General features: G+C 34.7%; 1 protein-coding gene across 6 annotated transcripts in view; it reads right to left on the bottom strand.

Annotated features, from left to right (window-relative positions):
• The window catches only part of piezo2b (piezo-type mechanosensitive ion channel component 2b), a 251,114-nt gene that overhangs the window by 86,735 nt on the left and 150,451 nt on the right, over positions 1–13,928 (bottom strand). For all 6 annotated transcript variants that reach the window (XM_021468270.3, XM_021468277.3, XM_021468271.3 and 3 more), the window contains 2 exons: positions 6,777–7,020; positions 4,585–4,687 (listed from right to left, as the gene is read on the bottom strand). In XM_021468270.3, the coding sequence (XP_021323945.2) occupies positions 4,585–4,687; positions 6,777–7,020 (347 nt within the window). The remainder of the gene's footprint in view (positions 1–4,584; positions 4,688–6,776; positions 7,021–13,928) is intronic.

Below are 13,928 nucleotides of genomic sequence, written 5' to 3'. Positions count from 1 at the left end.
GGTTCATGCTTGGAATTTACCTAAAATTACATTTATTTTTAAAATATAAAATGAACAGGGAGTGTTTGTGGAACACCAGTTTTGCAAGGAAACCAGAGAACTTTGCGAGGTAACGCAAAAACAAAAAATATGTATATATTTTCCTCTGACCCAGCATTTTCTCCATATGTTTTAATGTGTTTGTTGACGCGATATATTCGCTATCATATTTTTATTTATCTTTATTATTATTATTTTATTTTCCTCCGACAGTTTTTTTTTTTTTTAGCTTTTGGGTTACCTCGCAAAGTTCCCTTGCAAAACAATTGTTTCTTTTCAATTCATGTTTTTAACTTATGGTGATGCAGGCTGGCTTATAAAGGCAAAAGGCTAATTACATGATTACATTAACAGAGTCAGCAATGTAATCATGACTGATGCTGTCTGTTTACACCGGTTAAAAAAATGTGTTTATTCGATCGAATCGCGGGTATAGATCAAATTATAATGCAAAGATCAGGAAATTTTCACGTGAAAAAAAGATCATGCAAAAAATTTATTTTTTTTAATAAAAGTATAATGTACACTTAAAACATACTATTATTTTCACAAATAACAGCCGTTCTTAAAGAAGCACATATGGTTTATATAGTTTATATGATAAAGTGACTTTTTGAGTTGTATGCTTGCCTATCCTGCTGACAACTGGCAACTTTTAACATCAAAATTAGAAATGTATGTTACTTTGTATAAATGTATTAATGTGAGGTCTAGTTATCGTAAAACTAAAACAGGTAGTAATGGATACGTTTTATTACGTGGTTGAGGCCATATTTATTTTGAATACAAAGTGTAGTCAGTACTTAAATTTTTACCAGAGTCGTTTTAAACATCAGTATCATTTTGCCATCTCTGTCCACTTCTTAAAAATAAAAATAAAATGTTATAAACGTGCGTTTCATGCAGTCAAAGCAGCATTTATTGTTTGAATCATATTAATTTAAACACAAGAGTTAGTAAAAATAACAAAGCCTGTGATCGTACGGATGCGCGCTATAACAGAAACAGCTGAGAGTTTTTTTTTTTTGTCATTGCAGCTGCAGTCAAAGGGCTCTATTTTGACGGTTGATGCGCAGAGCGCAAAACGCAGGGCGCAAACGCTTTCAGGGCGTGTCAGGACGCGTTTTTGCTGATTTAAGGACGGGAAATCTGCCTTGCGCCGCGGCGCATGTTCTAAAAGGGTTGAGCTTATTTTCTTAATGAGTTATAGGTGTGTTTTGAGAATAAACCAATTAGAGCCTCATCTCCCATTCCCTTTAAGAGCAGCTGCGCCGCGCCAAGAGCACATTTGCTATTTACAGGACGCAAAGTAAGTCTAAGTGGAAAAAATTAGCATTTCACAAGCAAACAGTTAACAGTTTTTTTTTTAACAGAAAACTGTTAAACAGAGCATCTACTGCGTAAGAATGAGAGATATTGGAACTACTTTCACTTTCGCTCTTGGATAGGGAAACCTTTACGCACAGACATCAATTAGCCTATAAATAATTAATTGCATTTGTTAAGCGCAAATATTCATTTCAAAACTGTTTCTAAATTCAGTTCTAATCTCCAGCAAACAAATAAATGAATAATAATAACAAAATGAGCTCAAAAACCTGAGTTATATCCTAAAACACATGCTGTGCCCCTTATGGTCTAAAACCTGACAGGTGGACAAATCTAAGCTTGTTTTTAATAAAACAAATATAAATATGGATATAATAAATAACACTGCTAATAATAATAACATTATACAAAAGCAAATTGTTATGAATGAACTGAAAAAGCCTCCCGAGATGAAGAAGACATAAAAGCAGTGATATTTCATATTTATGTAGGCTAGAAAATAATATGTTTTGTAATATTTTAATCTTTTATATTTATATCCTATATCTATTCTTATTATATCCTATATATATCCTTAATATTTACATTTTTTCATATGTAAAGATATTTGCCTATTGCTCTCTTGTGTGTATTAAGCAGTGTGTAAGCGAGGCGCAACTCTGCACTGGAGTTTAGACCGGGTTAGTTTTGGTCTAATGAAAAATCTATTATAGTTTCTCAAAATAGCAACGCGCCAGCGGTCCGCCTCAGAACGCCTTCCTTTTTATACCAGAACGCCTATGGGCGCACAAATGAGCGCTAATGCATTTGCTATTTAAACAACGTAGCGCAACGCCTCAAGACGACTCTTGCGCCAAGCTGAAACTACCAAAAGACTACTGCGCCACGCCTTGCGCCACACTGCGCCGGGTGTATGATAGGGCCCAAAATGTGGGACAAAACTGCCACAGAACACATAATTTACAGAGCCGTGGGAGACCACCTAAAACATGCACCTGGACGGTCTGATGGTGGCAGACGCACAGCTGAAAAAGCTATGCTTTTTGTTGTTGTGGTTCATGTTTATTTGACCAATTAATATTTTGTTGTTACTTTTGTCTGTTGTCCTATTTTGAGAGCAAATAATGTAATACGTTTTAAAACATAATATTGAATTTATGAATCAGTTCAAATTACTCTAAAACGGTTAGAAGATTGCTTTATAAAAGTCTCTCACAAACTGGAAGTAGTCTTTTACCTTTTCATTTACAACCAAATTTAGACCTAAAAATGACGTCCTTCAACGATGTCTTTTCGACGACATGAAAAAGACGTCTTTTCACCTTTCACTTTCCCACCTGTATTCCACGTTGTTTGGACGTCTGAAAATGTCATCTTTTCAACGTCTATTCGACGAGTTTTTGCTGGGTGGGTAATCATAACTCCTGTACAGCAGTCCCACAACATTCTGACACTCGATGACACTGGAATACCCTGTCAGAAAAGTCTAGTGGCTGTCAATGAGCTTTTTTTACAGTGTCTGCTATAATGTTATGCGGTTTTTGTGTGTTTACATTGATGTGTATTGCCACTGTGTTAAATGCACAGTATTACGATCTTATTGCCACATTAGATCATTATGATAACATAATATATGCCTTAGTGATTTCCTGAAGATAAATAACCAAAAATAACACAACCGGATTAACTACAGCAGTCGCGATGGTCTGATCCCATTTGAAGCAAGAAATCGCGAGGACATAAGATGATGTGTGCAGGTACTGTAGGTACCAATTCTTAGGGGTAAATTTTGAAGCCCTTCCCCTTAACCCTCGGTTGTAAGGGTTAAGGGGAAGGGGTACAAAGATAGAATCGGGATTGGGCCTAAATGTCACTTTTTAAACTTATCAAGGTTAGAAGTTGTTGGAAGAAAGATCAAGGTCCCATAATGCAATTCAAAAGCAGAAATAAGTAGGGGGAAATAAAAAATAAAACATGAATAACAAAACTGCTAATTTCCGGATATTTTTTAAAGTAAGTAAGTAAGTAAAGTTTATTTATAAAGCACATTTACTTCAGTTTGGCACTGACCAAAGTGCTGAACAAAACCATAGCACACACTCTAAAAGAGTAAAAATAACAATAAAAGTAATAATAGGAATAAAAGTATTACAGCAACAACCACAATAACGATTAAAAGCCTGCGAATGCAATAGAATAAAAATGTGTCTTAAGTCTAGACTTCAAAATAGAGAGAGAAGAAGCACTCGTAATATCCGGTGGCAGCTGGTTCCACAAACGAGGAGCAGCGACTGCAAAGGCTCTATCTCCTTTCAATTTAAGTCGTGACCGAGGAATTTGCAGTAAAATTTTATTTGAGGACCTAAGAGACAGAGGAGTTGACTGAAAGTAAATAAGCTCTGATATATAAGAAGGTGCTTGCCCATTCAGTGCTTTAAAAACAATAAGTAAAATCTTGAACTGAATTCTAACAGTTTAACAGGAAGCCAATGAAGGGATGCTAAAACTGGTGAAATATGAGAATATTTTTTGGTGCCTGTTAAAAGTCTAGCTGCTGCATTTTGAACCAACTGCAACCGTGCCAATGAGGTGCATTTAAAGTGCACTTACACAAGTAAATAAACCTATATAAACTAAATATACAATTGTTCTGTTTCTTTATTAATTTTATTAATACTATTGACTAATATGCACGTTTATATGAATTATGTACGCTACAGTTTGTAAAATAATACTTTTAGTAGATGTATAAGGAGACACTTGCTTTGTTTACCAAACATTCATTCATTCATTTTCTTTCAGCTTAGTCCCTTATTTATCAGAGGTCGCCACAATAGAATGAACCGCCAACTATTCCAACATAAGTTTTACGCAGCGGATGCCCTTCCAGTGGTAACCCTGCACTGGGAAACACCCATACAGTCTCACATTCACACACACTCCCTCATACACTTCGGCCAATTTAGTTTATTCAGTTCAGCTATAGCGAACGTGTTTGGACGGTGAAACGGGAGCACCCGGAGGAAACCCACGCTAACATGAGGAGAACATGCAAACTCCACACAGAAATGCCAACTAGCCCAGCCGGGACTCAAACCAGTGACCTACAAAAACAAGTGGATCTAATTGCATTTGAAAGGCACATTGTTGAAATTGACGACAAACCAAAATGTTGGCAAAGTGCATCCAACAAAACAAACACTAAGTGTCCTTTACCTGTTTTTGGTTGGTAGTCTTTAATGGTGCAGGCCAGACTGAGCAGCTGAATTAACCAGCAGCTATTCTTCACCAGCGAGTTGATGTAACCGCACGCCAAAATCTGTCAACAAATAAAGAAATTACACAAACATTTGAAAAGAATCGTGCACATTTTCGTTAACTCATCTAATAACCTCGTGATTCACTCATTTATGTTCATGCATTCGAACAGTAAGTCATAAGTAATTTATTTTTGGAGGTTTACATCATTCATCTTTTCTATTTAATTGAATAAAATTTGGCTCTTCATGTGTTTATTATTTCCAGAAATGTAGCAAATTTAATAAATATAGTAAACCAAATCTGGGCCATCACCTGGTATATGTTACGGCCCGCTATAAGCCCGGCCCAAAACCGTCACACACATTGGTAACCTTCTGTCAGGATCACCAGCGATCTAGCCTATGCAGATCGCTGGAGAACTACACATCTGCCACCACATGAACTACAACTACCATAATCTTTGCGCCAATCAACATCTGCTACAGCTGACAATAATCCAGACACTCACACACAGCTGATACACATAATCAATGATCAACCGGACTATAAAGACACCTCTCTTTTTCACACACAATGCGTAGTCTTATTAAGGCTCGTACACACTGGGACGCTTTTCGTTTGCGTTTATGGTCAGCATTTTTCAAGGCGTTTTTTCCGGATTCAAACCCAAGCGATTTTCACTGGCGTCTAGCAGAAGAGTATGCAAAATCACTCCTTGACGTTAGGTGGCGCTACACAACTTTAAGCTCATGACACCCGCTTGTAACACAGAAGAAGAAGACAAAGTTGATAAGCTTGTTGTCATGAATGGTTCAAGTAGCAGCATCTTGCTATAGCAATGAATAAATGATTATTGTTCAGCAGTGCAATAAGCAGCTTCACGTTCATATCGCCTCTGGGCATCTTCTTCAATGTGCGCTCGCATTGACAGTTTTGTGCTTGAGCGCCTCCAAATGCTGTTTGCCGTAACTTCAGCAGCTCCATGCATGTGCAAAAAATTGCAGATCTGATTGGTGGAGAAGGTTTTGATGCAGCACGTCAAAATAAAAGAAAAACAAGCATGAGTTGTTTCTTTAAAAATGACGATTTTACGCCTGCCGTTTTGCGCATTGGTGTGCAGGATCACATTGAAGCCCTTTATTTAGTCAAGAGGCATTAAACGTCGACGGAAAACGATTTTTTCGTGTTTTGATCCTGGCCTTGTTTTACCGTTGGTACTGATTCTTTGCCACCTGCCCTGACCATTCGACTGTAACTTTGACTACGCTTCTGCATTACCCCTAAGAAGCTGTTTGTACCTGTTTGACCGTTGCCTGCCTGACCATTTTCTGTTTAATAAACTGCATGTGGATCCTCAACTCCATTGTCCAGCATGCCTCAGTTACACCGACACATACATTTAGATCCGGCCCAATCCTTGTAATTATAATGTATGGTTTTATGTTGCCCAAGTTTAGCACTGACACTATCAGACAAATCTGGCTGAGATCCGGCCTGGTCCTGGATCAGCATTTACACTGCAGATCTTGATGGTTGATTCCAATTTTGTGACTGTACCCAATTTATTTGATGACCTGTGTACATCATATTTTAAAAGAGTAATTACAGTAAATAAAGAGTAATGTCTAATTATAACGAACAATGTTTATTTAGAATAATATTATGACTTTTTATGTAGAAATAAAACAAAACAAACCAATAGAATAAAATAAATTAAATTAAATTAAATTAAATAAATTAAAATAAATTAAAATCAAATAAAATCAAATAAAATCAATTTAAATAAATTAAAATTAAATAAATTAAAATAAAATAAAATAAAATAAAACTTAAATTAAATTAAATTAAACTAAAATAAATATATTTTGGTAAGAAGAATAAATATATTTTGGTAAGAAAAATAAATATATTTTGGAATTCAGATTTGAATTGTTGTAAAAATAAATAAATAAATAAAACACTGCAAAACCTTAACAGTAGTATACATAATAGTATAATAGTATACATAAATAGGAAATTATAATAATAGTATAAATAAAACATAAATAAAAAGTAAATTAAATAAAACCCCTGACAGGCATCCCTCGTATTTACTGTTTGAAAACTAAAATTGTACGCATTTGACTAACGCATCAGCTCAAACTCACTGCAAAGACGTTCTTCATGGTGATGACGAAAACGTTGTAGGCGATGAGAAAGTCCCAGTAACGGAGGATCTCTTTGATTGGCTTGAGTAAAAGTTGCCCACCAAACAGCAGGAAGTAAAAGCAGGCCACCAGGTAACCCATGCAGAAGATGCTGATCCGTGTGGTGCCCGTGATGAAGATGATGGTCAGGACGAACCAGAACAGGTAACTGAACATGATCACCTTCAGCATGTCCAGGTATGACCTGGAACAGAGAAAGAGTCATTTTCAGATGATATTTCTCTGACTATTGTGCAAGATTATGAAGAACTGATGAGGAAAATTCAGAGGTGGTCAAATACAGTATGGAGTTAGATGTATTTATTATTCAATCAAAAGTATTTTGTTTTAGAGAACAATTAAGAACATAGTAATTTAAAGATATTCTAAAAAATGTATGTCAAGGATAATAAAATTTTTTGCATTGCAAAAAATAAACTATTGTCCTATTATGCGGTTACCAAATTTTTCATTGCACACTCACTCATTTTGCTCTGTCATTTATTGCACATCTAGAATCTAGAGTTGAAGCTGGAGTTAATTTTGTGTTTTAATTGTTCAAACAAACATATGTAGTTTTAGACCAAACTTAAGTACATTGTAATTAAAAAAAGAAAAAAAAAACATTTAATGTAAAAAATATATATTAATAAATTAATCAAATTATAAAAATTTGCATTGGAGGGAAGTCACAATGGCATAGTGGGTAGCACGATCACCCCACAGAAAGAAGATTGCTGGTTCGAGCCTCGGCTGGGACAGTTGGCATTTCTGTGTTGAGTTTGCATGTTCTCCCCGTGTTGGTGTGGGTTTCCTCCGGGTGCTCCGGTTTCCCCCACAGTCCAAACACATGCAGTACAGGTGAATAGGGTAAGCTAAATTGTCCATAGTGGATGTGTGTGAATGAGTGTTTAGGGGTGTTTCCCAGTGATGGGTTGCAGCTGGAAGGGCATCCGCTGCATATAGCATATTCTGGATAAGTTGTCGGTTCATTCCGCCGTGGCGACCCCAAACCAATAAAGGGACTAAGTTGAAAAGAAAATTAATGAATAAATGAGATGTTGCAACGGATTATGCATTATTTCCCTCATAATATCAAAACAAAACATTGAAGAACATTTCCCAGGGATGGATTGCGGCTGGAAGGGCATCCGTTGCGTAAAAACTTGCTGGATAAGTTGGCGGTTCATTCCGCTGTGGCGACCCCGGATTAATAAAGGTATTAAGCCGACAAGAAAATGAATGAATGAATGAACATTGAAGAGCAAAAATAAACAATAATAAAAAAAAGATTTAATGAGGCATTTTATGACTTCAGCTTTCATTATTAATGAATGTAAATGAGATGTTGTCAAAACCAGTAAAATAAAATAAAATGAATAATAAAAGGTATTTGGTAAAAACAAAAAGAAACAAATAAAAATAAAACACTTCCAAAACAGGAAGAGAAATGCATGCAAAGAACAAAAGTGCAGCTTTTATTATTAATCAACATAAATGAGATGTTGTCACAACCAGTTATGCATAATTTCCAATATGATTTAAGACATCCTGACAGGCATAATGCTAATAAGTGGATAATTAAAAATAAAATAAAATTCAATTAAATGAATTTAAATAAACATGAACTAGCTAACTAAATAAATAAATAAATAAATAAATAAATAAATAAATTGGTGAAAAAAATAGCAAATAAAAAAACAAAACACTGCCAAATCAGGAAGAGAAATGCATGCAAATAAGACTTCAGCTTTCATTTTTATTTCATATAAATTAAATGTTGTCTCAACCAGTAAAATTAAAATAAATAATAAAAACACAATAAATAAAATAAAATAAAGTATTTTGGTGAAGAAAAAAAATGTATAATAAAAATAAAAAAATAAATAAAATTTGTATTTTTATGAAAGAAAAAACTAATAAAACAAGTAAATAAATGTGGCTAAATGCAAGGTAACGGCTACAAAACAATCACAAATGGGTCTTAGTCAACGAAACATGGTAATTTCGGGTAACAGATATATTAAATATAGTTGAAGCACAAATTATTTGCCTGATTTCTTTTTCTTTTTTTAATATAGCTTAAAAGGGATAAATATATTGACCTTAAAAAAAAAAAAAAAAAAATATATATATATATATATAATATATATATATATACATATATATATATATATATATATATATATATATATATATATATATATATATACATATATATATATATATACATATATATATACATATATATATATATATATATATATATATATATATATATATATATATATATATATATATATATATATATATATATATATATATATATATATATATAATTGTAATTAAAAACAGAAATAAAATAAATAAGACTTTCGCCAGAAGAAAAAATTTAGGAAATACTGTGAAAAATTCCTTGCTCAGTCAATCCTCATTTGGGAAATATTGGGAAAAAATTTCACAGGAGGGCGAATAATTATAAATAAAATAAAATAAAATAAAATAAAATAAAATAAAATAAAATGAAATGAAATGAAATGAAATGAAATGAAATGAAAATTAAATTAAATTAAATTAAATTAAATTAAATTAAATTAAATTAATGTTGGTAAAGATAAAAAAAAAACAATAAAAAAATACAAAAATAAAATAAACTTGTATTTTGGTGAAAAAAAAAACCCTCAAATAAAACAAATAAAAAAACAAAATACACTGTCAAAACCATGAAGAGAAATGCATGTAAGGAACAAAACTGCAACTTTCATTATAAATTAACATAAATGAGATGTTGTCACAGCCGGTGATGCTTCATTTCCTATATGATCTCAGACATCCTGACAGGCATAACGCTAATGAGCGGATCGATTCCCTGAAGCGATTCCTTCACATGTATATGGATGCGCCGCTCATTTTCTGCAACGCTAAAAGCCTGTACATGCATTGCTCTGCACTTTCCACCTGCCACTCCAAAAGCTTAAAAAAAAAACAACGTCCCGCATCCAGCGGCTGTTTGCAGACACTGACCCGCGTGTTTAGCCACAGGCCTGTATGCTAAGAGCTCTGATGAAAAGCTGAGATGTTGTTATATGGACCTGCATTGATGGACCACAACAACAAGATGCTTCCTCTGCTAAAATCAATCACCTTGTAGAGGAGAAAAAAAAAGATCAGTCCATACTTAAAAGCTACTTATTGGGTTAGAGCTCAGACAGAGAGAGATGGTGTGATGGGATGGTATGGATTTTTCCCTTTCCTGCAATACGATCCATGGAAATTCTTGAAAAGTGAGCAGGGAGAGTGAGAGACGAGTGAAAAAACTTAGATACAGTAAATGCTAGATACCAGCTACAAAAGATTCACAAATGGGTCTTAAGACTGGCTCACACTGCAGGGTTTAACGCTAAGGTTTTTTTCTACTGGCCCGATTGGACCAGTGGTTCAGATTTGTACTTGCCCTGCCAATATTTTCACTGGCCCCAGCAAAATTCAATGTGTTATGCAAACAAAAGTAGCGGTAAAGAAAAAATGTGCAGGGGTCCGTTCTTCGTACCTCGCTTAAATGATCTAAGATGATTTGGCAGATCCTGGATCTTTTAATCTTGATAACTGATCTCTCGCTAATTTGGTTCTTCAAACAAGTTCGTGAATCAGATTAGAATGTCTGGATGAACTGATCTGAGATCGCTGCGTGTGTTGTGAAGGACAGATCTATCGATCCTTGAAATCATGATCAGCAATGCAACGATTGGCTGACGGCACAGCAGCGTAATGACATCATCTGATTAATATTCAATTATCCATGTGAGCAAAATTACATCAAATTACCAGTAAACCGTTAAATATGACACACAATAACCTTCCACATTTGTTGTGAGCTGCAGGCTTCACACTTTCATGTGTCGAGAGTATTCATCATGTATTTCAATGCATATCAGTGTATTTAGTTCTACATTTAGAAAATATTTTCTTTATTATAGTAGCTGTTTTTTTAATTGGTGTAAAGAATAACTGGTTGTTTACAAAAGCATTTTGATATTGGTAAAGGCGTCTGCAACTTTTGTGAAGCATCAAATCACTGGAATATTAACTATCAAAACATGTTTATGACTGCATAAATGTATTATTGCTTTAAAAAAAAGTCACATATTGTACATTTCTATTATACACAATTTGTACTAAAGCCATCTAAAAAGTTCATACCAATAAGTTTTCTCTTTGCACCACCAGGTGGCAGTATTTGTACTTTCATTTCGAGGGTGGAGATTGCATAAGTTTTATTAATATGTATAACTTTATTTATTTTATTAATGACTATAACTTTATATATATAGTTAAAAAATATGTACCATTTTCCCAAGTGTATAAAACTACTACTGTAAGAAAATATCAGAATTCAGAACATACTTTCTGTATTATCTTTGCTTGAACTAAGCCGATCTAATCCTGTTTATATGAATTGAACCTGCTCCCGATCAGGTTTGACCTAGCAGAACTGTTGCCATGACAACAACTCTCAGATCAGCTTTGAAGAACGAAACGATCCTGGATTGTGTCAAATCGTCAATATCCAAATCCAGCTAACTGAGTAATCCACGTACGAAGAACAGACCCCAGGTACTTTATTGCAAAACATAAGTGGCTGACCTGCCAAACTGATGGCAAACTGTACAAAACATCACTTCATTTTTTTTTTTTTTTTTTTTTTTGTCGTGGTGTACCCTCGCAATGTCTGCTTCCAAAAAGTTAAAAACAAACGTTTTATTGTAGCATTATCCTTTGATGTTGCTGTCTCTTCACTGTACTAGTTGTTATGGAAAAAAAATAACCTGCTCACAACATCCAATCAGATAAGAGGAATGAAAAGCAATATAGTGCTTACGACACCATCACAGAGAAGGTAGCATTTGAAGGCTTAAAAACACAAACTGTTTCTCGATTCTAAGACTGTATTTGCACGCATCTGACAAATAGTTGCAGGCAAATTAAACTTTAGTGACAGATTGGGCCAGTAATGATCCTGTCCACCGTCCCGAGAGTCTCACCCGAGAGTCTCACATGCTGGCCCTGGGCTATCGGGCAGTCCTTATCATTGAGCCCTGCACTGTGAGATTTTTTTATAATCCTGAATGATTGTAGCATGTCAGACTGCACGAACATGGCTCCCATGCCACACTGTAAAATCTCAGCTGTCATAACATCAGACTGGAAGACAACAAAGACGCACAAAACACGAAAGAAAATGCCCCTGGAGTTTAACGTCATCCACCTGTGACACTTTCAGTATCCCGCGTTTTGAAATTATTGCTCACAGCAAACGTAAACAATCTGTAGCGGCAATTTTGCACAGAGCGTGTCTTAATAATAATACCAGGAAGGTAAAAACTGTTTTGATATTTCCCCGTGGTTATTTGCATTTTACATTTACATTTAGTCATTTAGCAGACGCTTTTATCCAAAGCGACTTACAAATGAGGACAAGGAAGCAATTTACACAACTATTAGAGCAACAATGAATAAGTGCTGTAGGCAAGTTTCAGGTGTGTAAAGTGTAAGAAGCAAAACATTAGTTATTTATTAATTTTTTTTCTTTTTCTTTTTTTCTTTTTTATTTTTTTTTGTAGTACAGTTAGCGGTGGAGTCAGAGAGGCAACTGCAGATTAGGAAGGGAAGTGGAGACTAAATAGTTGAGTTTTTAATCATCTCTTGAAGTTTCCCGGAGATGGAAGGGCATCCGCTGCGTAAAAATGTGCTGGATAAGTTGGTGGTTCATTCCACTGTGGTGACCCCGGATTAATAAAGGGACTGAGCTGACAAGAAAATGAATGAATGATTTGTTATATGCATATTTATATTTAGGTGCACCTGTGGGGTTTTGGAGACGTCTGCATCCCCATATGGGGCATAAGAATAGGATATGTGTTTGGATTAGGGATGCTCAAAATAATCGATTAAGCGTTAACCGAAAGGGTGCGTTTGTGACCGATTAATGCAATCAGTTAAACGATTAAAATTATTATTTTATATATTTTTAGTTTGACTGCATAAGGGGCCGATTGAATGCGCCACCAAAGTAAAGGAGTAAAGAGTGAAGTAAAGAGAAAGTAAAGTGACTGAATGGTGGATTCTCGCTCTTTATCCTCGTGTTACAGATGGTCTGTTTAACTGTTTTCTTGCAAGTGAGGCGTTCAGTTTTTTCACTTAAATAGCAGATGTGCCATGGTGCGACACAACTTACACTAAAAAGGAATTGGGAGACTCTGATTGGTTTAATGCACATTATGCAGAAAACACACCCAGAAGTCATTAAGAGAATAAGCACAACCTTGCTTGACCATGTGCCGGTGCGCAGAACGTATTTTTCCATCCTTAAAATAGCAAAAGTGGATTCGGACACGCCCTTAATGCTTTTGCACCATGCGCTTTAGACTTTGCGCATAGATCGTTAAAATAGAGCCCAATGTGTTAGCTTGAGTCTTTTAATCAAATCAAATCAAATAACTTTTCATATGATCATTTATTTATTTATTATTTCTACATTCAAATTAAAAACACTGAACTTTATTTTTCACTTTAATATGTGATATATAACTTCAAATTCTTCCTGATATAAATGATCAATATGAGACGCTCGTCTTTGACCCATGATTACTCAGTATAATATGTTACGTAATTTAGTGTGTTAAAATAATTCACATTAATGCAGTTTTTTTGCTGACCTGCTTACATCATGTTTTGAAAGTGACTCATATCCGATTGTCTGCATTTACACAGCACACTGCAAAGACACAATGACCAGGAAAAAAGAGTGGGCGCTGTCAAACAGCTGATAATAAAAGAGCGCTCTTTTCTCCGTTCCTGTATTTAATGTGTTCACGGGGTTTCATTTTTTAATTTTAATTCTTTTTGACAAGTTGTTTTACTATGGTTTATGAAAGAAAAGTTCTCATTTGGCCAGCCTCTTTTAAATCAAGGACTTTTTAAACCAGTAGGCATCTTAATGTCATGTCCATGGTGGGATTTATGTACGTGATTTATGCATGAATGTTTTATATTAGTTACATGGCGGGGCGATGCAGTGATGCAGTAGGTAGTGCTGTCGCCTCACAACAAGAA

Source organism: Danio rerio, chromosome 2 (assembly GCF_049306965.1).
Source record: "Danio rerio strain Tuebingen ecotype United States chromosome 2, GRCz12tu, whole genome shotgun sequence".
Classification (NCBI taxonomy): Eukaryota; Metazoa; Chordata; class Actinopteri; order Cypriniformes; family Danionidae; genus Danio; species Danio rerio.
Note: the sequence above shows the minus strand (reverse complement) of the source record. Positions and strands in the feature narration are given on the sequence as shown.